General features: G+C 39.1%; 1 protein-coding gene across 1 annotated transcript; it reads left to right on the forward strand.

The window, feature by feature from the left end:
• The first annotated feature begins 209 nt into the window (after positions 1-209).
• On the forward strand, positions 210-25,813 carry LOC124288819 (ATP-binding cassette sub-family C member 5-like). Its single transcript, XM_046725374.1, has 16 exons — positions 210-567; positions 7,445-7,560; positions 9,881-10,060; positions 13,086-13,233; positions 15,213-15,360; positions 16,200-16,285; positions 16,637-16,810; positions 17,351-17,413; positions 17,875-17,959; positions 19,332-19,480; positions 21,231-21,338; positions 22,095-22,212; positions 22,648-22,865; positions 23,471-23,543; positions 24,751-24,875; positions 25,741-25,813. The coding sequence occupies exons 2-15, from the start codon at positions 7,484-7,486 to the stop codon at positions 24,822-24,824; spliced, it is 1,701 nt and encodes a 566-aa protein (XP_046581330.1). The 5' UTR covers positions 210-567; positions 7,445-7,483; the 3' UTR covers positions 24,825-24,875; positions 25,741-25,813.
• The last annotated feature ends 2,014 nt before the right edge of the window (positions 25,814-27,827 follow it).

Here is a 27,827-nt window from a genome sequence, read left to right on the forward strand (position 1 = left end):
CATTGATAAGGCTCGCCCATTTGTCCCTCAACAAGCACTAGGTATTTCCCCAAAGATGGATTTCGACACTCTGAGAGTATTTATAGATCATAATGCAATATTTTGCAATCGCTATAACCCGCTCAATTACTTCCCTTGCAAATTTCCGTGTGCATTACAAGGGCAAGGACGTTGAACTATGAAGGTTAAGGTCACTAACAAAAAGCATGTACATTCATTTCCTTCCGATCGCACTCGGTTCACTGGTGTGTTTTCCTATTTCGGGTGAGGTTTCGAAACAGTTGTCACTGGCTGGTCTTCACGTATGGACGCTGTTTAGACAAAATCAACAAGTCTGATTTGCGTGTCACCACGTGAGTGAATTCCCCTATGGTGTCGGACGACGGGAGGTTACCAGTTACCAGAATTAGCAACATCGTCATACATTTTCATGACAGTTGATTGAACCAACAAAAAAGCCGGTGTCGGTAATTCTATAGGGACGGCATTGCATCAACGGTGGGGTGACTCGGGAGAAACATTGTGTGGTCAGCCAAACGGATTGTCATCTCGTGCAAGGCGCAAGAGGTAAAATTATTGATCATTTGAAGGTATATTGGGGGTTGATATTGTTTTGTTTATGTTGTTTCACAGTCAACACCGTCAAGCTTGAGTGATTAACTATTGTGGAGACGAACACACCCACGCGAAAGCATGTCTTGCTCGTTTGGTGATTCTGCTGGACATTTCGATAATCTTTGCTTTACTGTACAGATTACTTTAGGCTTAGTTTAAGCGTTATTGTTTCATGCATCGTGAAATGTTTGGCGTATCATGCTGTTATGCCTTTTACGATGTGTTTTTATTTCTAGAAATGATATAATTATATTTTTGTATAAACTTGTATTTTGATTTTCTTTTTTTTTTTACATTTCTGTTTTTGTATTTCTTTTCAGTGACCATTGTCATGTAGTATCAATTCTGTTATGAATAATAGCTGGAATATTGCTGAGTGCTGCGTAAAAATAAACTCACTCACTCACTCACTCTGTTATGGATGAAATTATTTAATTTGTTTAACATCATACAGTGAGTGAGTTTATTTTTACGCAGCACTCAGCATTATTCCAGCTATATAGCGGTGGTCTGTAAATAATTGAGTCTGGACCAGATAATCCAGTGATCAACAGCATGAGCATTGGGAACCAATGACATGTGTCAACCTAGTCAGTGATCCTGACCACCGATCCCGTTACCTCTTACGACAAGCATGGGTTACTGAAGATCAATATTCTATCCCGGATCTTCATGGGTGCCACACAGCTGTAGTACTGCTGAATATCTGCTCATGATATAGTCACACTTGCACAATCGACTCTGATTTAAGGTTTTAGCAGATATTTCTTATGGATGTAGAAAGGGTTTTGTCCCATCTTTTTACATTAGCTCCTTCTTTTGCTGCATCTTTATTTCTCCATCTGTTCTTAACCAGTGATAAATATTTTATACCCCAGTCTGACTGATAACTGTAAACAGTGTTACAATACCATACTATTTTCTTCATTCATTGATGAACATTGTATAAATCTGGTTATGGGCCTAAGATAGAAATAGCAAAGTCCTCAGATGGTTGTTAAGAAGATATAAAATTAAATAAGAAAATGTTAAATTTGTATCAGGAGCTGTGAGGTGACATCTGTTGTTTTGTTTCTACTGAGTGACGGTTTGCATGCAGTCATGATGAAGAACAATGGCTGTCATCAACTTGTCAGGAAGCTGCATGATCTAGGGACTGTCATGTTACATCCCGAAAAAATTGTTTAATGAAATGTGATAGCTGTTTGCCCTCCCATATTTGCTGTTTTCATATCAGCTGATTAATATGTTACCACTGGGGTCTCTTAACTCTCCAATTGGCTACAAATCCCAAATAGTTTTTGAATTGATATACTGTTCGTTAAGTGAGTGAGGGGCAGTGGGGTAGTCTAGTGGTTAAAACGGGTTCGGTCGTCATGCCACCACAGGGGTTTGAATCCCCTCATGGGTACAATGTGTGAAGCCCATTTCAAGTGTCCCCGCTGTCATATTGCTGGAATATTGCTAATTGCAACTTAAAGTCATACTCACTCACTCCAAAACTCCATGGTGTGTTAATTATAATTCTAAACTGTATCAGTTTTATACTTCTGTGAGGAAGGGCAAATGTGAGTTTGTGTTATTTGCAATATTCTATAAAACAAACATGGTCTTGTTGGAACAGTTCTTGTTCTTCAGAATGGCCATGGCAGCACCATTTACATGTGATCTTAGCCGAGTGAGTGAGTGAGTGAGTGAGTGAAAGGTCAATATTTCGGCTTATTACAGTTTACATGCACTCTTAGCTGGGTGTGTGTGTGAGTGAGTGAGTGAGTGTTACCATAGTTACTGAGATTCCCCCGGACTAACACATCACCCATACTTCCATTAAGCAGCAATATCATTCACATGACCTTTAAAATGATGCTCACCCTTTAAGCTCTTAGTTATGGAACTGAAATCGCTATTTATCCGTAACTACCTAACAGTCTGAGTGTTGCAAGAGTTGACATTACCATTGGTAAAGACTGTTTTATATTCTGTGGCTTTGTGTTGGATCATAAAATTAATACTCAAGTTATTTAAAAAAACACTCTTACCATAAAATTTAAGTTTTTTGAGCCTAGAATGATGGGTGTATGACAAGAGCTGTACTCTACATTGTACACTTCATGGTATCCTCTAGCACAATTCATTCTCCCTTCCCAAAAAGGTTTTCTAAAAGTTATTATGAAGAACATACTGTATGTGAACTGACCGAGATTAGACAGTGTTCGAGACACATTTTATGAAAGCGTTAACTCTGAGAGGTATTTTTACAAATCTTTGGTTTGTTTTCATAATTATTGATGTTCTTCATTCATAACTATGAAAATGTTTTTTCGTAAAAATGCCTGAAGGCAATTAATCTTTCCCTATAGAATCGCCCTTGAAATATGAACTGTTTTCTTAACAAAAATACATCTTCTCCCATTCAACAATATGATTAAATATAGACACATTCACTGTCAGGATGGATGTAGTCAATATACTTAAGAGAGCGTACAAACGCTTTGGGCCCCACTGACCTAAAAATAGGTCAGGGCTCCACCCTAGCTTACACCAATAGTTTACATAGATTCTTTATACACGTGTAGACTTTTTGACACACAGTATTATTAGTCATGCTTCAAATGCTTGCGTTACTTAAAGGGGCAGGACCTACATGTATGTATTGAATTTTTCAATGTGATTGTATTAGGTGGGTGGTTTCTATGGTAATGTCTGTGTGCAGTGAAGTGTTTATATGCCATGTAGCTCACAGCCGGATCAGAAGGTAATAATATGTTGATTTTTGTTTCATAAATTATGAATATGAGAAGATTATATTATATTCCTTAAGGAATGTGGTTGACGATAGTTGATATGAAGTTGTTTTGTTTTGAGAATGTACGTTTGTACATGGTTACTAAGTACGGATTGAATTGTTTCTATTTTGTGTCAACTTTTTTCATTTTTCAATATCATGTAAGTGTAGACAGTATTGGTATTAGTTCTTTAAGTTACAAACTAATTCATCCTTTGTTGTTAGGACTGACTTTTTAAAAACATTTTCATCATATACCAGGGGTGATTGGGTAGCCTAGTGATTAAAGCGTGCGCTCGTCAAGCCGAAGACCTGGGTTCGATTCCCCTCATGGGTACGATGTGTGAAACCCATTTCTGGTGTCCCCTGTTGTGATATTGCTGGAATATTGCTAAAAGCGGCATAAAACTAAAAACTAAACTCACTCACTCATCGTATACCAAATGCATTGATTGATGCTTATGATGTCAATCACTGGATTGTCTGATCCGGACTCTATTATTTGCAAACTGCAGTCATATAGCATGAGTATTGCTGATTGTCACATGAAGCATCAAAGAAAGAAGTTTGGGGTTGTTTTGAGGCAGATTATTTGAGCTCTGCATGATAAGTGAGGATCCTTTTAATGGGGCACAATATATTGACAAAGGACTGAGAATCCTTGTAATGGGGCACAATATATTGACACAGGACTGAGAATCCTTGTAATGGGGCACAATATATTGACACAGGAGTTAGTATCCTTGTAATGGGGCACAATATATTGACACAGGAGTGAGGATCCTTGATGGGGCACAATATATTGACACAGAAGTGAGAATCCTTGTAATGGGGCACAATATATTGACACAGGAGTGAGGATCCTTGTAATGGGGTGCAATATATTGATACAGGACTGAGAATCCTTGTAATGGGGCACAATATATTGACACAGGAGTGAAGATCCTTGATGGGGCACAATATATTGACACAGGAGTGAGGATCCTTGATGGGGCACAATATATTGACACAGGAGTGAGGATCCTTGATGGGGCGCAGTATATTGACACAGGAGATCCTTGATGGATCCAGTATATGACACAGGAGTGAGGATCCTTGATGAGCATTGACACATATATATTGACACAGGAGTGAGGATCCTTGATGGGAAACAGTATATTGACACAGTATATTGACACAGGAGTGAGGATCCTTGATGGGGCACAGTATATTGACACAGGAGTGAGGATCCTTGATGGGGCACAGTATATTGACACAGGAGTGAGGATCCTTGATGGGGCACAGTATATTGACACAGGAGTGAGGATCCTTGATGGGGCACAGTATATTGACACAGGAGTGAGGATCCTTGATGGGAGTATAGCAGTATATTGACACAGGAGTGAGGAGGATATATTGACACAATGAGGGGTATATTGACACAGGAGTGAATGTATATTGACACAGGAGTGAGGATCCTTGTAATGGGGCAGAACATATTGACAAGTGCACAAGGATCCATTAAATGGAGCACAGGTTCTATAATTGTCAAAGTATATATGTGATAAAGTAACTGTGATGAAATTTTGGTAGCAAATGAGGTAATGAAATCAAAACCAGAAAAACACAAACGCAAATAATTTATGTCAAAATTTATCTATCAATGATAATAAATTTACTTGGACAGATAACTCTGGCAAAAGTGGTGCAGCATGTTTGTGTTGGGTTCTGTTTTAGAGTCGTCACTTGTACAATCAAGAGGGAGGTTCTGGGGTAAAACCTGGCCCTTGAATCCCAACAAGTGTGTTTACTTTATGAAAATGTTGTAATTGATTATTTTGTCCTCGCTATATCTAGGATATAAGATACTGAATGTTGACATGTCCATGATACACAAGACCTGAAGCTTTGTATGAATGATCCAAGCACACAGAATTGAATCTGACAATAAACATGGCCACCATTATTTCTTCATAATATGAGTGAGCTACAGAGCCTTGCTGCTGTCTTTTTTAGGATCATTGTTTTACTGAGATTTTCAAGTATAAATTTTATTCAGGAATTTGATTTAAAACTGCCTTCTCTCTGTATATGGTATTGCTTTTGTTTTGTCTGTGTACAGTATTGTTTACCTCTTGTTTGTGTATAGTATAATAATATTATTTACCTTTTGTCTGTGCACAGCATTAATAACGTTTTGTCTGTGCAGTTTTATTTACCTTTTGACTGTGCACAGCATTATTTACCTTTATCTGTGCACAGGATTATTTACCTTTTGTCTGTGCAGTATTATTTACCTTTTGTCTGTGCACAGCATTATTTACCTTTGTCTGTGCAGTATTATTTACCTTTTGTCTGTGCAGTATTATTTACCTTTTATCTGTGCACAGCATTATTTACCTTTTATCTGTGCACAGCATTATTTACCTTTTGTCTGTGCAGTATTATTTACCTTTTATCTGTGCACAGCATTATTTACCTATTGTCTGTATGTATTATTTACCTTTTTTCTGTATGTATTATTTACCTTTTGTCTGTGCAGTATTATTTACCTTTTATCTGTGCACAGCATTATTTACCTTTTATCTGTGCACAGCATTATTTACCTTTTGTCTGTGCAGTATTATTTACCTTTTATCTGTGCACAGCATTATTTACCTTTTATCTGTGCACAGCATTATTTACCTTTTGTCTGTGCAGTATTATTTACCTTTTATCTGTGCACAGCATTATTTACCTATTGTCTGTATGTATTATTTACCTTTTTTCTGTATGTATTATTTACCTTTTGTCTGTGCAGTATTATTTACCTTTTATCTGTGCACAGCATTATTTACCTTTTATCTGTGCACAGCATTATTTACCTTTTGTCAGTGTGCAGTATTATTTACCTTTTATCTGTGCACAGCATTATTTACCTTTTGTCTGTGCAGTATTATTTACCTTTTGTCTGTGCAGCATTATTTACCTTTTGTCTGTGCAGTATTATTTACCTTTTATCTGTACACAGCATTATTTACCTTTTGTCTGCAGTATTATTTACCTTTTGTCAGTGTGCAGTATTATTTACCTTTTATCTGTGCACAGCATTATTTACCTTTTGTCTGTGCAGTGTTATTTACCTTTTGTCAGTGTGCAGTATTATTTACCTTTTATCTGTGCACAGCATTATTTACCTTTTGTCTGTGCAGTATTATTTACCTTTTGTGTGCAGTATTATTTACCTTTTGTCTGTGTGCAGTATTATTTACCTTTTGTGTGCAGTATCATTTACTGTATTAAATACAGATATACCAAACTAAGATTGGTGGTCCCTTTGAGTTTGTTACAACAGTAGTTTACTCTAAGTCTTGTCTCCCCACATGGGTACAATGTGTGAAGCCCATTTCTGGTGTCCCCCGCCGTGATGTTGCTGGAATATTGCTAAAAGCGGCGTAAAACCAAACTCAGTCAGTCAGTCTAAGTCTTGTCTGTGCACATCTACCGTAAGTCTATGGAGAGTATTATTTACAGGTTAGCCCACTCATATTTGTCTGAGATGCACTTATGCATCCAGTGAAACTGACTTGTTCATTTCACAGAGAATGTCATTTCTCTACCCTAATAATAACAGTGTTCTGAACCGCTGGTATATGGTGGACGTTCAATTAAATATTAAATTCTGAAGAATGCAAAAGTGGAAGTGGACTGAGTGGAAAGTTTAGATTTAATCTTTTCTGATAACATGTCACTCCACTTAATTGTGTCCAATTGCTAGCGTGTCAACTATTTTAACTGTAACCTAGTTTTGTTATTTCATTCATTAAACAAATTAATGCAATTCACTAAGAATTACTTGTCAGTAGGTATTGTATTAGGAGCACGCTGAAATATCATAGTGCTTCATAGTGCTTATACCTTTGGGTGAGTTTCTAACATGCTTGTTATAGCAAGCATGGTTTTTTTAATTGCAAGCTCTACGTATATTTTCCTGCTCAATTTTTTCAGTTGCTGAATGAAACATTAGTCAAGGAAATAATTAGTTTCAAAAGTTCCACATTTGTGAGTGAGATTGTTTGCTTCCAGAGAGACTCGATGCAGCATCTGGGTTTGGATTAGGATGGTATGGATGTACCGACAGAAACTAAGAGTTCTGGAAGAAAGTTTCGACGCTCAATCAGCCAGTCATACGACCGATATGGGTAATTATGCTTTTGTTGAATATTTAATCATGTAATGTGTGCTGGCAGGTTGTCCATGTGAGATTTGGATGTTAATTATGTATAAGATGAAGAAGAAGAAGTGATGATACATTGTAACCATAGGAACTGCTGCTACCCACAGACTATTTCTTCCTTTAAAGGGGGATTCATGACCACGGTATGTGGCAGGCATGCCAAGATTGTGTCAGCACTTTTAAAAGCAATTGGTTACTTTAGTTTCATGAAAACCACTTACATGGAATGACTGGAAGTGTTTTAAGAACGTTTTTGAAGTTTGGGAGGTTTGAAGTGCAGGTAGAAGTGGAATGGATAAGAAAAGCAATATTTATAGATGTCAACTCTTTATTGTGAATAACATTATGTTTCGGAAGAGCAAGCATACACTCCAAACGTCATGTTATTCACAATAAAGAAGTTGACATCCGTAAATATTGCTTTTCTTTGTGACTTTTTTTCCTAGCTGGCCAAGTTGTCTTAGATGCTGCAATTTCGCTATGCAGAGTTGCTTCCCTTTGGCGCACCAGAATATATGATCGTGGTTTGAATTCTGGTATACCCCAGTTATGGTTCGACGTTTGTCAGCATCATGCTAATGTTTGTTGCTTTCACCAAAGTGGTAACGGTCTGAGGCCTGCATCAATCTGAGCCTTCCTGTAACATTTGGCTGAAATGATTTGATGTATCTGGAATATTATTTAAAATGGTGTTACCTCTAATTTACACACTTAGTACAAATTGTCTAAATGTAAGTTTCCTCACCTGAAATAAGCATATGTGGTCGTCAACCTGTACTCACTTGTCTGAGAGAGCTCTGTTGCTGTGTTGATTTCACACATATGGGTATTGATAATTTGTGTTGTAAAGTGTTGTAGGTTATTCTGAAGAAACCAAAAAAACTCTCATGATTTAGTGTTTAATTTTATACACAGACTTTTTCAATAGATTAATCAGTGAGTGAACATTGGTGTTCTTCCGTGAGTGAGTGAGTGAGTGATTGAGTGAGAGATTAGTTAATGAGTGCCATTTGCAATTTGAGTGAGTGAGTGAGTGAGAGGCTTAATGAGTGCCATTTGAGTGAGTTAGTGTAGGAGGGACTTAATCAGTGCCATCTGCAGTTTACGAACAATATGCTGAGACATTTTATGTAGCCCAAAGGGTAATATCGCCTTTGTCAAACAAAATCTGATAAGGTTGTACATACTTTTCCTGTGTTTCTCATATCTTGCCTGTCTTGAATTTTAAATGTGACGTAAAATAAGAATATTTTTTTATCTCTCTTTTCCCCTGAACTGTGACTCCTGATAGAAAATATTCTACTCTTGCGAACATCTAAAAATCTAGTCTAGTTTAATCTTTCTTCATCTACATGTATTAAAGATTTGTCTCTAAAGTGAAATAACTCAATCCATTTCATAACTTAATTCAAAGACTGTTAATTTTAAGATGTAAAACATGATTGGTAAAAAACATGTTTTCAAATTCTTTTCTCTTCAACTGTTTTTTTTGCTCCCATAAAAATATAATCTACAACCTAATGGTGCATCCTTAATGCATAGGGGTGTCAGTGAGTGAATTAACTTGTCATACCTTGTCATGATTACCATGTCTAGTACGTCTATTTCGAAATCACTTTGGCGCCCATGAATAATCATACTCAGACTCTACTTACAGTTTTGGCAGAAGTGATTTCAACCAGTGACCCCATTTTTTTGCGCTTTACAATTTTGTACCTTCAATGCTTTAATGTTTTCACTTTTTTCATATTACTCCTTGCCTGAAAGTGAAACATGATTACATAGTATGATTATCATTGTTTCTAATAAAACAAATGTTGAAAATACCATTAGGGGCACATTGACTCTGTTTGAGGAAAATGTCAGTGATCTGTTGAAATAGTTGAATGTAGTGTTAAAGAAAGGTTGCTGTATCACAGAGAGAGAGAATAAATATTCGCACCTAGTCATTCACTTATTTCTGTATACATATGTCTGTATATTAATTTGCATGAACATATTTCCTGGTGTCATACACCATTATCACTCACTCACTCACTCACTCACTCACTCACTCACTCACTCACTCACTCACTCACTCACTCACTCACTCCACCCACCCACTCACTCACCCACCCACCCACCCACTCACACTCACTCACTCCACCACTCACTCACTCACTCACTCACTCACTCACTCACTCACTCACTCACTCACTCACTCACTCACTCACCCACTCAACCCACCTATTCACCCACTCACTCACTCACTCACTCACTCACTCACTTCTCTTCTTTATTGGCAGATTTCGAGACCTGGGCTTTGACAAAGTGCCCATCACTTATGCCAGCTTCTTGTCGCTGGCGACATGCTGGTGGCTCACCCCAATCATGCTGTCCCTGTGTCGCCGGGGAGGCAGCGGGCTGTCGTCCGTGCTGCAACTACAGTGGTGGCCGGAGGACTCCACCCAATACAACATCGACTTGTAAGTCACACAACAAATTTTACTATGCAGTGTTCATTTTCATTTTGGTGCGACCTTCTAGCTTTCAATGTGTGTCCTGTGTGCCAATAAGTTGTCATGGTAACAATGCTGAATTTGCTAAATTTGAGCGCAAACAGTGCATTTGAACTCAAATACAGTTTATTATTATTATTGTTATAATTGGATAGTTATATAGCGCACATATCCACACACTAGTGCACTAATGCTTAATCTACCAGGAACTAGCTCCACATGTAATAGTCAAGAGAAATGCTATGTTGTCTGTATACTTTCTGAAAAAAGTAAGGCATTATGAAATATATTAATTATAAGTTATTCCATGTATCCCCTACTTCTGTAGAAGAGTATATTTAGTTCAGACTAATAAAATGCTATTTTCATTTTGTTTTTACTATTACGTGAATGAGTAGCACGTGTAGGGGTAATCCTTATTCCGTCGTTGATATTCCAATGCAGACCCGTGAAGGTCCGGGTTAGAATATTGATCTTCAGTAACCCATGCTTGTCATATGAGGCGACTAACGGGATCGGGTGGTCAGGGACTTGTTTGGTGCATGTCATCAGTCCCCCGTTGCGCAGATCGATGCTCATGCTGTTGATCACTGGATTGTCTGGTCCAGATTTGATTATTTACAGACCGCCACCATATAGCTGGAATATTGCTGAGTGTGGCATAAAACTAAACTCACTCACTCCAATGCAGAATTATTCTCCAGTCTTGCATTACAAAAACACTAGCAATTTAATTTGTCTTGAAACAGGTATGTTAATGAAAATATATAATCTGCAGAGATTGTGCCCTAACTGATAGTAAACAAAATGAAAACCAGAAAACTTGTCAGCTCAAAATCAGAAATGATGTGTTTTTGTACTCAAGTGCAACACACATCAAACAGTTGATACTATGGCGGTACTGACTGTCAGGTTTCCTGTCAGTATGGAGTTTCAGGAAGCTTTTGTTGTGAGTTAAACATAGATTGTACTTTCCTGTTGACTAAAGATCATTGTATTTCTGTATCTGGTCGTACGGAGGTGACCTTACAGGTTTCCAAACGGATGGGAGGCAAGGACATAATAAATCGCGTCAAACCTGGAAATATTTCAGAATTTGTTATCCATTGTTTGTTTGTTGTTTAATGCTGCACTCAGCAGTATTCCAGCTATATGGTGATGTCCTGGAAATAATTGTCTGGACTAGACAATACAGTGATCAACATCACAAGCATTGATTTTCGCAATTGGGATATGGTGACATGTGTCAACCAAGTCAGCGAGTTTGATCCCATTTTTTGCCTCTCAATCAAACATAGGTTGCTGAAGACCAATTTTAATGAGGATCTTTATTGGTGTAGGCCATCTTATGACAAGCAAAGGTTGCTGAAGACCAATTCTAATTAGGATCATTAGGAACTGTACATAATTTATGGTTAAGGAGGTGGGGGGTGTCATAAATTTTGTACATATGTACTAGTGGGGGGTCATCAATTTTGTGCATAAAAATATTAAATACTTATGCTTAACAAATATGGAAAGGGGGCATTGAGTTGTTTTTTGTACATTACATGGGGCACTTACTTTGTAATTAAATTTTAGGGGGTGTTGGGTCAGTCACATTGTACATGCTTCTCCATAAAAATCATCATCATCCCCCTAGCCATAAATTATGAATGGTCCCTTATGGATGTAGGCCGTCTTACGACAAGCATAGGTTTGCTGTTAGCAGTAACTGGGGCGGTAGGCTAGTCTTAAGTCTAGTGGTTAAAGCGTTGGCTCGTCACGCCGAAGACCCGGGTTCAAATCCCCACATGGGTACAATGAGTGAAGCCCATTTCTGGATGTTCCCCGCCGTGATATTGCTGAAAAATTGCTAAAAGCGGCATAAAACCGAAACTCAGTCAGTCAGTCAGTTAGCAGTAACTGAGCTCATAAAAATTGTACATGAACTAGGGCAAATATCTCCTCATGCCAATACATTTAAGTCACATGGCTGACATTGTTAATGTCATTTGAATGTTCTGTGAAGTAAGGTTGAAATTATATCACACCATAGAAACTGTGTCATAGCTGTAGATTGATCCTGCTTGTGGTTGTCTAAGATGGTAATCGTGAACAGTTCCTTTAAATGAGTAGCTCCAACGAAGTAAGAAATAATGGGTAATAAAAAAATTGTTTTACTCGCGTACACTTTTCACATAAAATGAAGGGTGTTGGAAAGTATTTCCTGTCAACTCTGAAAACTGTTTTCACTTCTTTTCTAGTTTTCAATGTTCAGTGTTTAAGGCTTGTAAGAGAAGGTGTTTTTTAGAGAACTAGTTTGTTAATCCTCCAACAAAGGTTTTTTTCCTGAACATGAGAACAAAGTATATTCATTTCATTATTAACTCAAAGAAGATTGTTTTTTGTTTTCCACAAGTCAAACTATTCATTTTCTTCATCATTTTCAAGAAACTATTCATCTGGAGTATATTTTAGTTAGTGTTGGGAATCGGGAAACCAAATCCACTATTGATTATCGGAGGATTGTGGTGAACAATTATTGATTATAGTCAAAATAAATGCATTTTTAATGAAATCACCAATTTGAAGCGTTTTACCCAGGTTTTTCTAATAAATGTTCCTTATGACTAATACTGTCATGCAATGAAATGCATGCATGCACGCTGTTGAGCGCTTGTTTGTTTGTGAATATTCGTCATATTTAATCACTAGTTTATTTCATTCAAGTGTGTTAAACTAAAACAACAAAATTCCAATTAATCAAAAATATGTTTTTTTACAATCCTTCTTTCGATCGATTTTCGATTATTTTCGATAATCGTAACACCACTAATTTTAGTACAAACTTTCATTTATCTTTGTTCCCATCACCCAATAGAAATCAGACTGATGCTCCCGAACTACTTTTTAAAATGCATCAGGTGTATCTGTGGACACCATTGCTGTTATGTTTCTATGACGATTGAAATCTGTGACATTAGAATTCTGAATTATCTCCCTTGACCAGGTTGGAGACGTGTTGGAAAGCAGAGCTGAAGACTCATGGTGAGGAGAAGGCATCCCTCGGCCGTGCTATCCGGGCAGCTTTCAAACGGAGGCTAATCTGCTCGCAAGTCCTTGTTGTAATATCCATGGTGCTCTCTTTCCTTGCTTCTGTGAGTGATACTTCAAGTTTATTTTATATAACTTGTCTATTATGTAATATCAATGACTAATCATATAATACGATGTCAAATTGTAACATGTATCTGCAGTAAACTCCATTTGTAATGAACACTCTTATGATGAAATGAGACAACATTTATATATGTCCTTGATCTAAAGGTTTGTGATTGTTAGGAAGGACTGTGTATTGGCAAATATATTGTATTGCAATATACAGTGGAAGCCCTCTAAACCAGCATTCGTTGGGACTGGCAAAAAACGCTGGTATAGAGAGCGTGCCGGTTTAGAGAACTTTTCCCTTTTCAACCTGAGGAGAACAGTTAAGCGTTCTTTTGAGACTTTTGAGTCTCATCGCAGTTAAAAACATCTTCAGGCGCAGATCCATCAATCAAAGTCGGAGGGGACTTAAACTTGTCGACATCACTCTGATCTACTCTGGCACTTTTGCCACTCACTTTGAACTGTTTGATGTCGTATTGTGTCTTCCAATGTGCCAGCCAACCATCTGATGCCTTAAACTCGTTGACATTTAATTCTAAAGCAAACTTAATAGCTTTTTCTTTCAAAATAGGACCAGAAAAGGGCATGTTTTTACTGTGGGCAGTCAATGTGTTAATTTTGTCAAATTTACTGTTTCCTACAATCAATTTATAATACAAGTGACACGTGTCACTCACCAATTTACCTCACCTACTTAGGCCTAATCCTTATCCGTACTCCTTTTATCAGGTAACATCAATGAGCTTAATGCCGATGGTAATCCACTGTGTTGTTAATACACGTTCAGCCAATCAGCCAATCAACAGGAGAGCCAAGATACCGGATGCCGGTTTAGAGAGCATTAATTACATTACAAACAGTCAATTGGGCGGTCTTTGTTGTGCCAAAATACGGAATAGACTGATGCCGGATTAGAGGGCGCGCAAATGATCATAAATTAACTAGCTTCTGTTGGGACCAAATTCTAGTGCCGATATTGAGAGCATGCCGGATTGGAGGGCTGCGGGTTAGAGGGCTTCCACTGTATTGCTATTCAGTTACTCATATTGCGATATGTATTGCGATATATTGGGAGCTTATGTGTTTGAAAGTAAGTGCCACTAATTGTAGATATTCTATTTTGTACATCCTATGTCCCAAAACATGTATGTTAGGATATTTGTAGAAAGCGCTCCAAGGGACATTACTCTATAGGGTTCGCTTGAAAAAATGTTTGTCCGGTAGAGGGCATGAGAGTCGATTTAATGCAACATTGCATTAATTCATTTGAACCTTTAATTTTTGATATTGTAATCTGAATGTGTAATTATTTCTTGAATAAATTACATGGTAGCTGCCCTGAGATGTGATAGTTAGTATTATTGAGAAAAATGCCTTGTTATTTTGAGAAAAGTGTGATGTGAAATAGTGCCTTTAACACACTGCATCTATCATGTATGCATAAACTGTCAAAGACTTTTCATAATATTGCAGTGCAGGGAGTTTGGGTTGTTTGGGACCGTTCATAATTTATGGCTAGGGGGTGATGATGATTTTAAGGAGGGGGTCACCCATTTTGTCTGGGGAGGTAGTGGTGGTCAGCAATTTCGTACACATGTACTAGGGCGTCAGCAATTTTGTACATAAAAATATTAAAATATTATGCTTAAACATTATGGGGAAGGGGGTCATTGGTTTTGTGCATGATATGCAAGGGGGGGTCATTTACTTTGTATGTAAATTTTAAGGCGGTCATTCACATTGTACATCCTTCTGTATAAAAATCATCATCACCCCACTTGCCATATTTTATGAAGGGTCCCTAATGCCAGTTCTGGGAGAGTGAAGGAAATAAGGTCTAAGGGGCTTGCCCGAATGAATCATACACAGCTACAGTGAATCATACACTTTCGAGAATCTTTTCAGAGAAGGTTAAAATCTGTATATTTTTGCTGTCCCCCATAAACAATTTTCTCCATATTGTTTGCAGGCTTGCATATTACGTCTGCTCTTGGATCATATATCATCTGTTGCACCAGTCATGGGAGAGGGGGCGGCCATTGTGGTCGGCCTCATTGTGTGTGAAGTATGTCGGAGTCTCACCTTCTCTTGTGCCTGGGCATACAACTACTGGAATGGTAAGTCCAACTGTTGTATTTCTGTATGGCTGGTAGAGTTATACAGTTGTGCTCCTGATGCATTGTGGGGCGGGAGGGTAGTCTAGAGGTTAAAGCATTTGCTCGTCATGCTGAAGACCTGGGTTTGATTCCTCACATGGGTACAATATGTGCAGACCATTTCTGGTGTACCCTGCCACAGTATTGCTGGAATATTGCTAAGATTGGCGTAGAACAAAAACTCACTCACTCCTGAACACTGTAAAATTTAGTGTGGAGAGTTGCTTCCCTTGAGCACATCTTGAGAACCAGTGGTTAAGGGTTCGAATGCCGATTTGCTTCAGTTTTGTTTCTGAGTTTGTAAGCTCTATACCTGCAGTAATTCAAGGCACTAAAAGTTGGTGTGCAGAGTTGCTTCATTTGGGCACACGTTGGAGAAGAGCATCACTTCGGCTTTTGCCCTATATTGACCTGACCTACATAATACAACTAGAACGCTGTTCAAAATTGCCAACACAATATTTGTCATAAGCGGTGACTAACAGGATTTGCTGGTCAGGCTCGCTGACTTGGTTGACACATGCCATCATATCCCAAATGCATAGATCAATGCTCATGCTCTAAATCACTGGGTTGTCTGGTCCAGATTCATTTGTTTACAGACCGCCACCATATAGCTGGAATATTCCTGAGTGTGGTGTTCAACAATTTACAAATAAACAAACATAAAAACAGCTTTAAACCCAACTCACTCACTCACTCAGGTAACTCTACAGTGACCTTGAATCGCAGTCTGGTCAGTGCAGATTGATGACCACCATATATATATTTAGTTACATGAGGCCTATTGTGTGTTCCAGGGATGAAAGTCAGAAGTGCCACCATGGGTCTCTTATACAAGAAAATACTCAGACTAAAAAGTCTCAAAGACAAGAAAATTGGTGAAGTAAGTTGTCTGCGCTTGTTCACTGTAGCAAACAGAATTTTCTCAAAGTATAGTCTACAGTTTCTTTACAAGATCTTGCTAACATACTGTGCAAAGATCAAAGTTTTGCAAAATAAATAAATAAATATGAATATTCTCTTCATTTGAAATATGTAATATTTGATATCTTAATGCTGTTATATTGCAGGAATATTTCTACAAGCGGAGTAAAATCCAACTCACTCATATGTGTTTGTTTTAATGTATTTAAAAAACAAATCGATGTTTTTGGATGTGATCCTCGGTGCTATTTTAATCACGTAAGGTTATCAAATGTCAATATTGAGTTTCATTATATTTTTTTTTTTTCAGCTAGTCAATTTATTCAGCAATGATGGCCAGCGATTTTTTGAAGTGATGGTAAATGGCCCGTTTATTATGTCTGGACCAATCATATTCATCGCTGGATCTGTTTACCTTGGCTTTCTGATTGGTCCTTGGGCTCTCATTGGATGTGCTACCTATGTTATGTTCTTTATTGTGTTGGTAAGATATTTCTCTGTAACATCAAATTCAAGGATATTATGAAATTTAATTTTTCAAGTTATGGTGATCAGTGCTTAAACTTTCACATCATAGTAGGTGAAAGTTTGAATGTAGTAATATATGTATTTCTGAAAGTAGAACAAGAGACACGTCTCATATCAATTTCTTCGCTTTTTAAAACTGTTAACAATTTTTATTGGTTATATTATTACATTCTGAAATGATGAGTTGCCTTAAACTAATCGGTGTGTTAAAAAACTAGTAAAAAGAAAAAAATATGAAATGTGTTAATTAGGAGATAAACATACTGTTTAGAGCTATAATGCGTACGTTCGTTACATACCTCTGATTTTCCAACACAGTATGTTTATCTCCATTCTACCATAACCTCATTATTAAGATTTAAAAAAATACATACTGTGTTGGAAAATCAGAGGTATATAACGTGATTATATACCTCTGAATGACTTTAATTAACCAATCACTATCCAGTATTTATTGAAGTCATGGTAGAATATAAATTTGTAATTTGTGTTGCAGAAATTTGTAGCTGATTTGAATGGATATTTTAGACAGAAAGCTGTAACACTTACAGGAGAAAGGGTAAGTTGAATACAGCTCAACCAGACAAATTCAATAATTCATAATTTGGACTCTGGGGTTTCCCAATATTATCAAATATTCAAATTCAAACCTTCACAGCAGTTATTAGCCAATCACATATCAGGATTCAGTAATAGGACATTAATGCATGTCAGAATAAGTTTCCATAATTCCATAGCATGTACATGTCAGAATACCATTGAATATAATGGTGGCTGAGTGGGTTAGATTGCTGACTTTGTATGCTGATGATTAGGTGCCTGACTCGGAGTGTGTGGGTTTGAATCAACCGGTCGAAAGTACTAGAATCCGTACTTTACTGAGAAAGTGTGTTCCTATATATAACATGTGATAATGTGATAATTATCTCAGTAACTTGCAGAAATATATGAATTTTATACCTTCTCTGTGAAACAATTTGTTGAATTGTTGCTAGGATACAAGTGTGATGTATGTTTCAGGTGAGCCTAATGACTGAGGTGTTGACATGTATGAAACTCATCAAGATGAATGCCTGGGAAAATGCATTTTTTGGCAGGATCAGCAGTAAGTTGTATGATGTGTGTTCTTACCTTGCTTAGATCAATGTTCATGATCTCAATCACTGGATTCTTGGGACCAGACTCGATTATTTGCAGACTGCCGTTATATAGCTGGAATATTTGCTTAAAGGTCACATGCAACCAAAAAAACAAACATAATTAAAACACAATTATCACTTATTCATCACATATAACATACATTGCTGATTATGAAAAGAACAAATAAACAAAATTATAAGCGTACAATCGCAAATCAAAAGTGCAATATTTTGTACTTGGGTTTACTTCCCTTGAAACGAAGCACCCAGATACCGAACCCAGTCAGAGCGGGTGGGCCTGCACTTAAGTGTAGTTAAGACTTTCATTGGCTGGTTCGTTTGCCGATACACTCTTTGTGTGCATATAGAGGGTGTTGGGTTTTGTAAATACATGCTCAGTTTTTGTGTATAACATTTTGCAATCAACAGACACCGTAACATGTCATGTGTACAAGTATCACACCTGCCTGTCTGTGTAAGTACATAATGTGACAGAGACAGAACTTGGGTGCACGAGCCATAAATCAATGCGTTTTGTTAATGGTGTTGGCAAATTGCATGTGGTCAGTGATCGAAGTTTTTTATTGCATATTGTCATTAGCAGACAGGCAGGCAGACACATAGGCATTGAGTTTTGTCTGTGACAGAGGCTGGGCTTCCAAGCTGCGAGAACCTATTCACTGCGCATGTGCCATGAGCGCAGTGCAGCGCAGCACAGCACAGATGTTGAAACCACTTTTCACCCCAGCTGGGGTGAATTTAGTGAATCGTTTGAACTCCGATTTCGAGGGGTGTGTTTCATTGCATTATTTTCAACTTTATAAGTTGAATTTGCATTTTTGATCATGGGTAGCCCATAGTCCAAGATACTGCAATTCACTGTTCCAAATTGTCTCCCTTAGCTCTGCTAGGATCTTCTGGCTGTGGGTTTAAACACCAGATTGTTTGGTTTGTCGACACCATAGGTGTGTGTTTGTGGGTTTCCTTGATGCATTAAAGGTTTGGCAATTGCATCACCTTTGGCTTTTGTTTCATGTAAAAGCAAGATCATTTCAGTTCATGGGACACAAAAAACGGAAACTATCATTCCTATGAATAATGATTTCTCATTGTGTTGGTAAATTGGTACATAAAAAATCATTGAAAACAATATAGGATTGTGAGGTAGCCAATTGGTTAAAGTGTTGGCTCATTACACTGAAGACCCTGGTTTGATAACCCCCATGAGTTCAATGTGGGAAGCCCACTTCTGGTGTCTCCACAGTGATATTGCTGAAATATTGCTAGAAGCGGCATAAAGCCATACTCACTCACTCACCACAATTAACAATGTTTCAGATAAACGTCTGGAGGAGCAGAGGGCGCTAGAACACGCCTACTTCCTGCAGAGCGTGATGACATCACTAGTTCCCATGATTCCAGTGGTGGCCTCCGTCTTCATGTTCCTGTCGTACATCATGGCTGGCAATAATCTCACAGCCACACAGGTGATGAAAAATCGCTATTGAACTGAATATGTTTCCATTTCTAAATGTCAGCTTTGAGAAATAACTAGGGCTAAAACGATTCACCCAGACCTCGATTCGATTCGATTTTCGATATTGGACTCTCGGTTCAATTCTTCATACAAGTAAAAACATCAGATTTTATTTCACTCTCACTGTCGGCGTTTTTAGAGTGAAATCCATCGTCAACTTGGCGATGTCTACTAACAATAATTCACATTGGATGATTAGCCCACCGTAAACCAATCACGTTTCGCCTTATTTCAGTGCTCGAAACAGCTCGAGTTGGAGTCAAAATTACGTTCTGGCTGTGTGTAAATAATCTAAATAGGTATTAAAATATCGAATCGAAATAGTGATAATGTTTTTCCAAAGTTGAAACTAAGGTGTCATTTTGAATTTTCGATGAATCGAACCGAATCATTGCAGTCCTAGAAATAACAGTATCCTGGACGGTTCCATGGCTTTATAAATCATTCTCATTTCTGTCAAGCAGGAGGTGTCACCCATATGACAATTCCTTATCAAAATAAGTCTCCAGTAACAGATACTTACAAGAGACAATAAACATAAAATTAGATGTTTATACAAGAATGAAAGCAGTAGCATGTCATGTAGCACAGGGTGTCCTTGTGATTAAACTGTTAGGTATAGACCTTGCTATAGACCTTCGTTCAGTTCCCTTATCTCACTCACTCACTTAATATGGATTAATTTGGGAATTAAGATTAGCTTGTAATTAGTTGTTGGTTTACACTATCCAGTCCCAGGGAGTCATTAATGATAACAGACCGTCTCCGTGGTGTAGTGGTTAGAGCGTCCGCCCGGAGAGCAGAAGGTCGCGGGTTCGATCTCCGGTCGTGTCTTACCAAAAGATGTTACAATATGGTACTTGTTGGTCTCGGGAGTCAGCATAATGTGTCTGTGTGGGGTATTCATGCTTCACTGCGGCATGGTATCTCAGTGAGCTATCACTATAAAACCAGCTTAAGTCTGGGCTAGTACAAACAGCCGCACATACACATACACATGAATGCACGTCGTCATATGAGCGAAATATTCTCAAGCACGACGTTAAACCCAATTTCACCTCACCCACCTCACCTTATCTCACTCACTCACTCACTTATTATGGATTAATTTGGGAATTAAGATTAGCTTGTAATTATAATTAGTTGTTGGTTTACACTATCCAGTCCCAGGGAGTCATTAATTATAACACTTTGTTCTGAGAAATGGCTTTAAAGGTATTCATGTATGTGTTAGAATTGGTCTTCAGTAAACCATGCTTGTTGTAAGAGGTGACTAATATGATCGGGTGGTCAGGCTTGCTGACTTGGTTGACAAATGTTGACACAGTTGTGTAGATCAATGCTCATGATGACAATCACCGGATTGTCTCGTCCAGACTTGATTACTAACAGACCACAAACAGCAACAAGCAAAAAAATGAAACTAAAAAACCCTCAAATATTAAGATAATTTCTGGTGTTCCCCAGCCATTGTTGATGCAGGATTATTGTTTGAATATGACTGTACAGTGTAATACCACAATCACTTACTCTTAAACCCCAACAATGTGGATGATTTCTCCTGGTTTTAACCACTGGTTGTCTGGCCCAGACAGAATGCGCGGACCACACTGAATATGATGGGATATTGTATGCAAAAGGTTGAAACAGGTTCACTCACTCATGATATGGCATTGTATTCATGGCGGTGTTCATTCCAGGCGTTCACCCTCATCTCCGTCCTCTACTCCATCAGCCTCTCGCTGGCGCTGATGGCGCACGGTCTGCGCACACTGGCAGAGGCGTCAGTGTCGACGGGCAGATACAAGGTAGGCTAGCTTCAGATTTACTGAACAATATCATTTCTGAACTAGGGCTGGTGAGGTAGGCTAGTGGTTAAGGCGTTCGCTGGTCACACCAAAGACCTGGGTTCAATTCCCCACATGGGCACAATGTGTGAAGCCCATTTCTGGTGTCCGTGATATTGCTGGAATATTGCTAAAAGCAGCGTAAAACTAAACTCACTCACTCACTCATTTCTGCACAAACCTTACGCAAGAATGTCGGGTTCTCACTTGTATGTTATTTTCAGTTTACCATGCTGACATGTTTAGGTTCATTTCTTATCTTTACTGATGGAATTGAAGATCCGGGGTTAGAATTGATCTATAGTAACGACTAATGGGATCAGGTGGTCAGACTCACTGACTTGGTTGACACATGTCATCACATCCCAGTTGTGTAGATTGATGCTCATGCTGTTGATCACTGGATTGTCTGGTCCAGACAGGATCATTTACAGACCGCCGCCATATAGCTGGAATTTTGCTGAGTAAAACTGAACTCTCTCACTGCTGGAATTGCCAAACTGAAACCATTACATTTGCAACATATCAAACATAATTTGTATCTCCAATTTGTGATGAAAGACACCATTCTCCGGATATGAATGAAACATATGTTGGGGGAGTAACTCTGATGTTTATTTTCTATCATTTGTTAATGAACAAAGTGGAGCAAATGGGCAAGAAGTAACCCTTAAATGTCATTACATACGATGAAAGTTTCCCGTCTCTACCTTCCAGGAAGTTCTGATTATGGAGGAGATACAGAGCGTGTGTTCACGGGACGTGAGTGATGAGGGCGCTGCGGTCACCTTTGACAACGCCACTCTGGGCTGGGAGTCTGATAATGATGATGACGGTACAATTTGTCAAATGCAATTGTCTCCAAGAACAATTCGATGAATTATGTGCCTCTTTTCCCCAAATGAACAGAAAGATTTTTTTAGTTTTATTTAAATAATTATGTGTATTGTAAATTTGGTTCATAAGGGAAAAAATATGATGATGTGCCACTTTTTTTGTAGGAAGAGGTGTTGGGATCAGATATCCAATGAGAATCCTTGAATCTTAAGAAGGGTTTTGAAACATTTAAATTAGACTTGTGAGATGAATACCTTGTCAGAGATGAGTCCACAGCCAGCTACAATATTTGGTGTCTGTAGATAGTATGGTCTCAAAGGGACCAACAATACAATACAATACTGTTTGTGGGATTTTTAGATTTGTCATATTTGTGACTTATGGTCCAGTCATAATTGACTGAATGATTGTAGGACACATGTTATTGTTTTAGACGATGTATCTCAAGTGGAAGTAATCCCTGGCATCAAGACGGAGGAGATGCGGGAGTCGAAGCGCCTCAAGATGGAGAGGGCAGTGCCGCCGACTTTGGAAAGTGTGGAAGAGGAAAATGGGGACATTGTGGATGGCAGCTCTGTTGGGCTGTTGGAGAGTGTGTCCGTCATAGAGAGGGCTTCCCAGCTCTTGCAGATCTCCCTCAGGATTCAGGAGGTAATGACGCCATCAAGATGATGATGATTACTGACGGACTGACTGACTGACTGAGATGGTTTTACGCCGCATTTAGCAATATTCCAGCAACATCACGACGGGGGACACCAGAAATGGGCTTAACACATTGTGCCCATGTGGGGATTCGAACCCGGGTCTTCTGCGTGACGAGCCAACGTGTTAACCATTAGGCTACCCCACCGCCCACTGATGATGATGATGATGATGATTATTTAATTGATCTCAACAACCAAGTTAGCAGTTTGGAACACTTGTACTAAGGCTAAGTGGGATAGTTGAGAGGACAAGTACCTGCTTATGAAGTCCTGATGGGACGATGTCTTTCAAATGTTGTACATGTGGCAGCATGGCAATTCTGGGATAGAGGAGTTCCTCTGCCCTGTTAACTGATGGTAACAGATGATGTATTTGTGTGGAACTGCTCATACCATCAACCATTGGTTGGACTGTTCTTTATTATTGACAAACACTATGATATTGCTGAATAAAGCTTAAAACAACCTTCACTTATTCACTTGTACTTTAAGAAGACGTACAGTGTCTGTGGAGCAGCCCATATTTTGTGGATCTGTTTAATTTTCCAGGGCCAGCTGATCGGGAATCTGTGGCATGAAGGGAAGCGGCAAGTCATCCCTCCTGTCAGCGCTACTGGGACGAGTAAGGAATACTTTGACTACCATCTAGTCTCTTATATAAACATATTTCACAGAGACAAACAATTCTTAAATTATCTTCATAAAGTATAATCTCTTTATTTTCAGACTTGCCACATTTTCTAGACTTACAAGGGCTTCATTGTGTACATTCTTTTCATGACAATGGGGAAAGTAGTCCTTAGCAAGCTGTAGTTTTTACATGTTAGTGGTTGTCTAATTATGAACCATTCCAACCTCAAGTAACTCTTGAATGTCATACATGGTGACAATATACTGTAAACCGGAAATATTTTGTGTTAGTTTATATTTTGTGTTTCTCTTCCCCGCGCAAAAAATTCTTGGTGTAGTAATATTAAGAAAGGTAAATTTACATCAAGAATATCTTAGACATTCCTCCTTCAATATTTATCAATACACACACCACTAAACAAATATTTCTGATGATACTTTATTCATGAATATACACAGACAGATTCTACACACATCTCAATTAACCCTAATTAGTTTACACTACCACATCCCTTTGATTCATGCCGCACCGTGTGTGAACGTGTGGAAACAACCTCAGTTCAGAGGGATACTTGCCCATGAAAGGTACGTGAGTATCGAGTTGCTTTGTAACTATCGAGTTAAAAGGGTAAGTTTGCTTGTTGGGACCATGAAATTATATCGAGATATCCGAAATATTGCGACATCCGTATCGAGTTAAAAGACCTTGAATAATGATAAACTATGAAGGATTCTGCCGGGACCGAGATGTTTATCGAGACAACCGAGATATCGAGTTATCAGAGTTCGACACAACGGTGCTCGACTGTATATTAATAGCACTCGCGACCAGAGCGGTTACAACAGAATCTAGTTTACTAAGTGCAATGTCCTATAACAAATACTCTTACAAAAGCAGCTTACTGGTGGATTAGCCTACTTCCTGATTACTGCATCGACCGGATGCCCTCCATCCACGAATGACTGAATCTTTATTCTTCGTCACAATATCGAAGCAATGTAGTTTTAGTTAACAGTGTTCTTTTTGCAAAGCCTACTACTCTCGCAAAAATAATACGTCGCAGAACAGGCTAGGGGTACACTGGCGCAAAATTTTCTAGGCGCAGAATATTTCCGGTTTACAGTAGTGTGTGTAGAACATGTTTAGTCTGCATGGAGTATTTTTTACTTTGTTTCTAATTGTAATCTTATGTTCACAGATGCAGCTTCAAGGAGGAAGGGTTGGGGTCAAAGGTCGTGTGGCCTATGTAAGCCAGGAACCCTGGATATTTAATGGCACTGCCAAGGACAACATTTTGTTTGGAAATCAATATGACCAAGAAAGGTAACTGTCTTTGTGTTGACCACTTTCAAAATATTTATTACAATAATAAAAGTTGGTTAATTTCAAATTTGAACATTCTTGATATTACACCGACATTTTCAACTGAGATTACAATGGATTCACAACTGCAGTTGAATGTTTTTGTAGTTTCCCTGGCTATGACTATAGCAAATGATAATTTTATTCTTTTGTGTCAAGTCTGTTTTCAGATAGATATGTTTAATTAGATATATACTGAATAATTTAGGATATATTTTTGTTTTGTTTATGGAAAGACATGATTATTTCTCATTCAAGTGTATATTTTTAAAATTTAAGTTTTAAAGAATTTATGATTAAATCAATGTACTTATATGTTCTGATCCATGCTTTAAGAGATGAATAATGATGATCAAATCGCTACAGTGTGTGACACAATGCATTGTGGGTAATCATGCACCTCTCTGCTCATGCTATCAATCACTGATTTGTCTTGTCCAAATTTTGTTTTCCTTTCCCCCACTATTTTGTTTATCAGTCACCATGTTATAGATGCTGGGTGGTGGAGTAGCCTTAGAGGTTAAAGCGTTTGCTTGTCATAAAACTAAACTCAACTCACTCATTGTCAGGGGCAGCCTAGTGGTCAAAGCGTTGGCTCGTCACGCCGAAGGCCTGGGCTCGATTCCCCACATGGGTAAAATGTGTGAAGCCCATTCCTGGCGTCCATGGCCGTGATATTGCTGGAATATTGCCAAAAGCGGCGTAAAATCAAACTCACTCACTCACTCACTCATTGTTATAGAGGCAGTGTACTGATGATTCTACAAAATCTGTTTCGACAAATCAGCCCCTGGCTAATCCAGGCTTCTTTCTTGTGTTTCTACAGATACGACCATATTGTCAAAGTCTGCTGCCTGGAGAAGGACTTCGACACTTTTGGTGCTGGTGATGGAGTAGAGGTAAAGAGAAACATAACTGGGCTGATGGGATAACATGGGTGCTCTAGTTGGATGGGTTCTGAGGAGGACCTGGGCACCCAGTGTCGGACTGGGACGGGTAACTCGGGTACCTGGGTCAGGTAGGTCCAGAGTAGGACCTGATACCCCCAGGACTTCCTGGACCCATGTACTCCGTGTCGGACTGAGACGGGTAACTCGGGTACCTGGGTCAGGTGGGTCCAGAGTAGGACCTGATACCCCAGGACTTCCTGGACCCATGTACTCCGTGTCGGACTGAGACGGGTAACTCGGGTACCTGGGTCAGGTGGGTCCAGAGTAGGACCTGATACCCCCAGGACTTCCTGGACCCATGTACTCCGTGTCGGACTGAGACGGGTAACTCGGGTACCTGGGTCTGGGGTGGGTCCAGAGTAGGACCTGATACCCCCAGGACTTCCTGGACCCATGTACTCCGTGTCGGACTGAGACGGGTAACTCGGGTACCTGGGTCAGGTGGGTCCAGAGTAGGACCTGATACCCTCAGGACTTCCTGGACCCATGTACTCCGTGTCGGACTGAGACGGGTAACTCGGGTACCTGGGTCAGGTGGGTCCAGAGTAGGACCTGATACCCTCAGGACTTCCTGGACCCATGTACTCGGTCGACTGGAGACGGTCGGACTGTGGGTCCAGAGTAGGGTACTTCCTGGACCCGGATACCTGGGTCAGGTGGGTCCAGAGTAGGACCTGATACCCTCAGGACTTCTTGGACCCATGTACTCCGTGTCGGACTGGGACGGGTAACTCGGATACCTGGGTCAGGTGGGTCCAGAGCAGGATCTGAGTAGGATCCATGTACTTACAGGACAAAGTGTCCCTATGTACTCACTGACAGGTGTTGTGGGTACACAGGTCACGATGTCACTGTCATGATGGATGTTTAATAACACTGAAAATAAACCCTGTACATTTTTCATGACACTCTTGTATACTGAGGCGGTGGGGTAGCCTAGTGGTTAAAGTATTTGATTGTCACGCCAAAGGCCCGAGTTTGTGAAGCCCATTTCTGGTGTCCCCTGTCGTGATGGAATATTGCTGGAATATTGCTAAAAGTGGCGTAAAACCAAACTCACTCACTCATATATCCTAGGATTAATATACCCTCGAGTTTATAAAAACACTTTTTTTATAATTTATGATTTCAGATTGGTGACCGAGGACTGACATTGAGTGGTGGTCAAAAACAGCGACTGAGTCTTGCCCGAGCCTTGTACAGCAACAGTGACGTCTATCTCCTTGACGACCCAATGTCCGCTCTCGACGTCCAGATTGGCAGAGACATATTTAACCTGTGTATAAAAGATTTGTTAAAAGAAAAGACAGTGCTGTTTGTTACACATCATTTAGAGGTAGGTTGAAAGTATTTTATAGATAACCTCAGAGTATTTATGTGTGTGTGTCCTGTGTGCAAGTGTATCAAACACAATGATGACCCAGTTTGTGAGTTGAAGATTTGTTGAGGATATTAATTACTTTATTTGTTAGAAACAACATTTTAAAGTAAATTCTTACTTTTTCTTCACTGAATAATGATAAAACATTAACTCCGTTCAAAGTGGCGCTATCTTCAGTAACCCATACTTGTCGTCTAACGGGATCAGGTAGTCAGGCTCGTTGACTTGGTTGACACATGTCATCGGTTCCCAATTGCGCAGATCGATGCTCATGCTGTTGATCACTGGATTGTCTGGTCCAGACTCGATTATTTACAGACCGCCACCATATAGCTGGAATATTGCTGTGTGCTGCGTAAAACAAAAATCACTCACTCACTCAAAGTGGTGCTAAATCCCAAGTCACTCACACACTCTCATACCTAATCTTTGATTCAGTCTGAATATATGGCCGTGGGGTAGCCTAACGGTTAAATCGTCCGCTCGTCACGCTGAAGACTCAGGTTCCATTCCCCACATGGGTGCAATATGGGAAGCCAATTTGTGGTGTTCCCCGCCGTGATATTGCTGGAATATTGCTAA

The sequence above is a fragment of the Haliotis rubra genome, unplaced genomic scaffold (assembly GCF_003918875.1).
Source record: "Haliotis rubra isolate DU_JTF1 unplaced genomic scaffold, ASM391887v1 Scf426, whole genome shotgun sequence".
NCBI lineage: Eukaryota > Metazoa > Mollusca > Gastropoda > Lepetellida > Haliotidae > Haliotis > Haliotis rubra.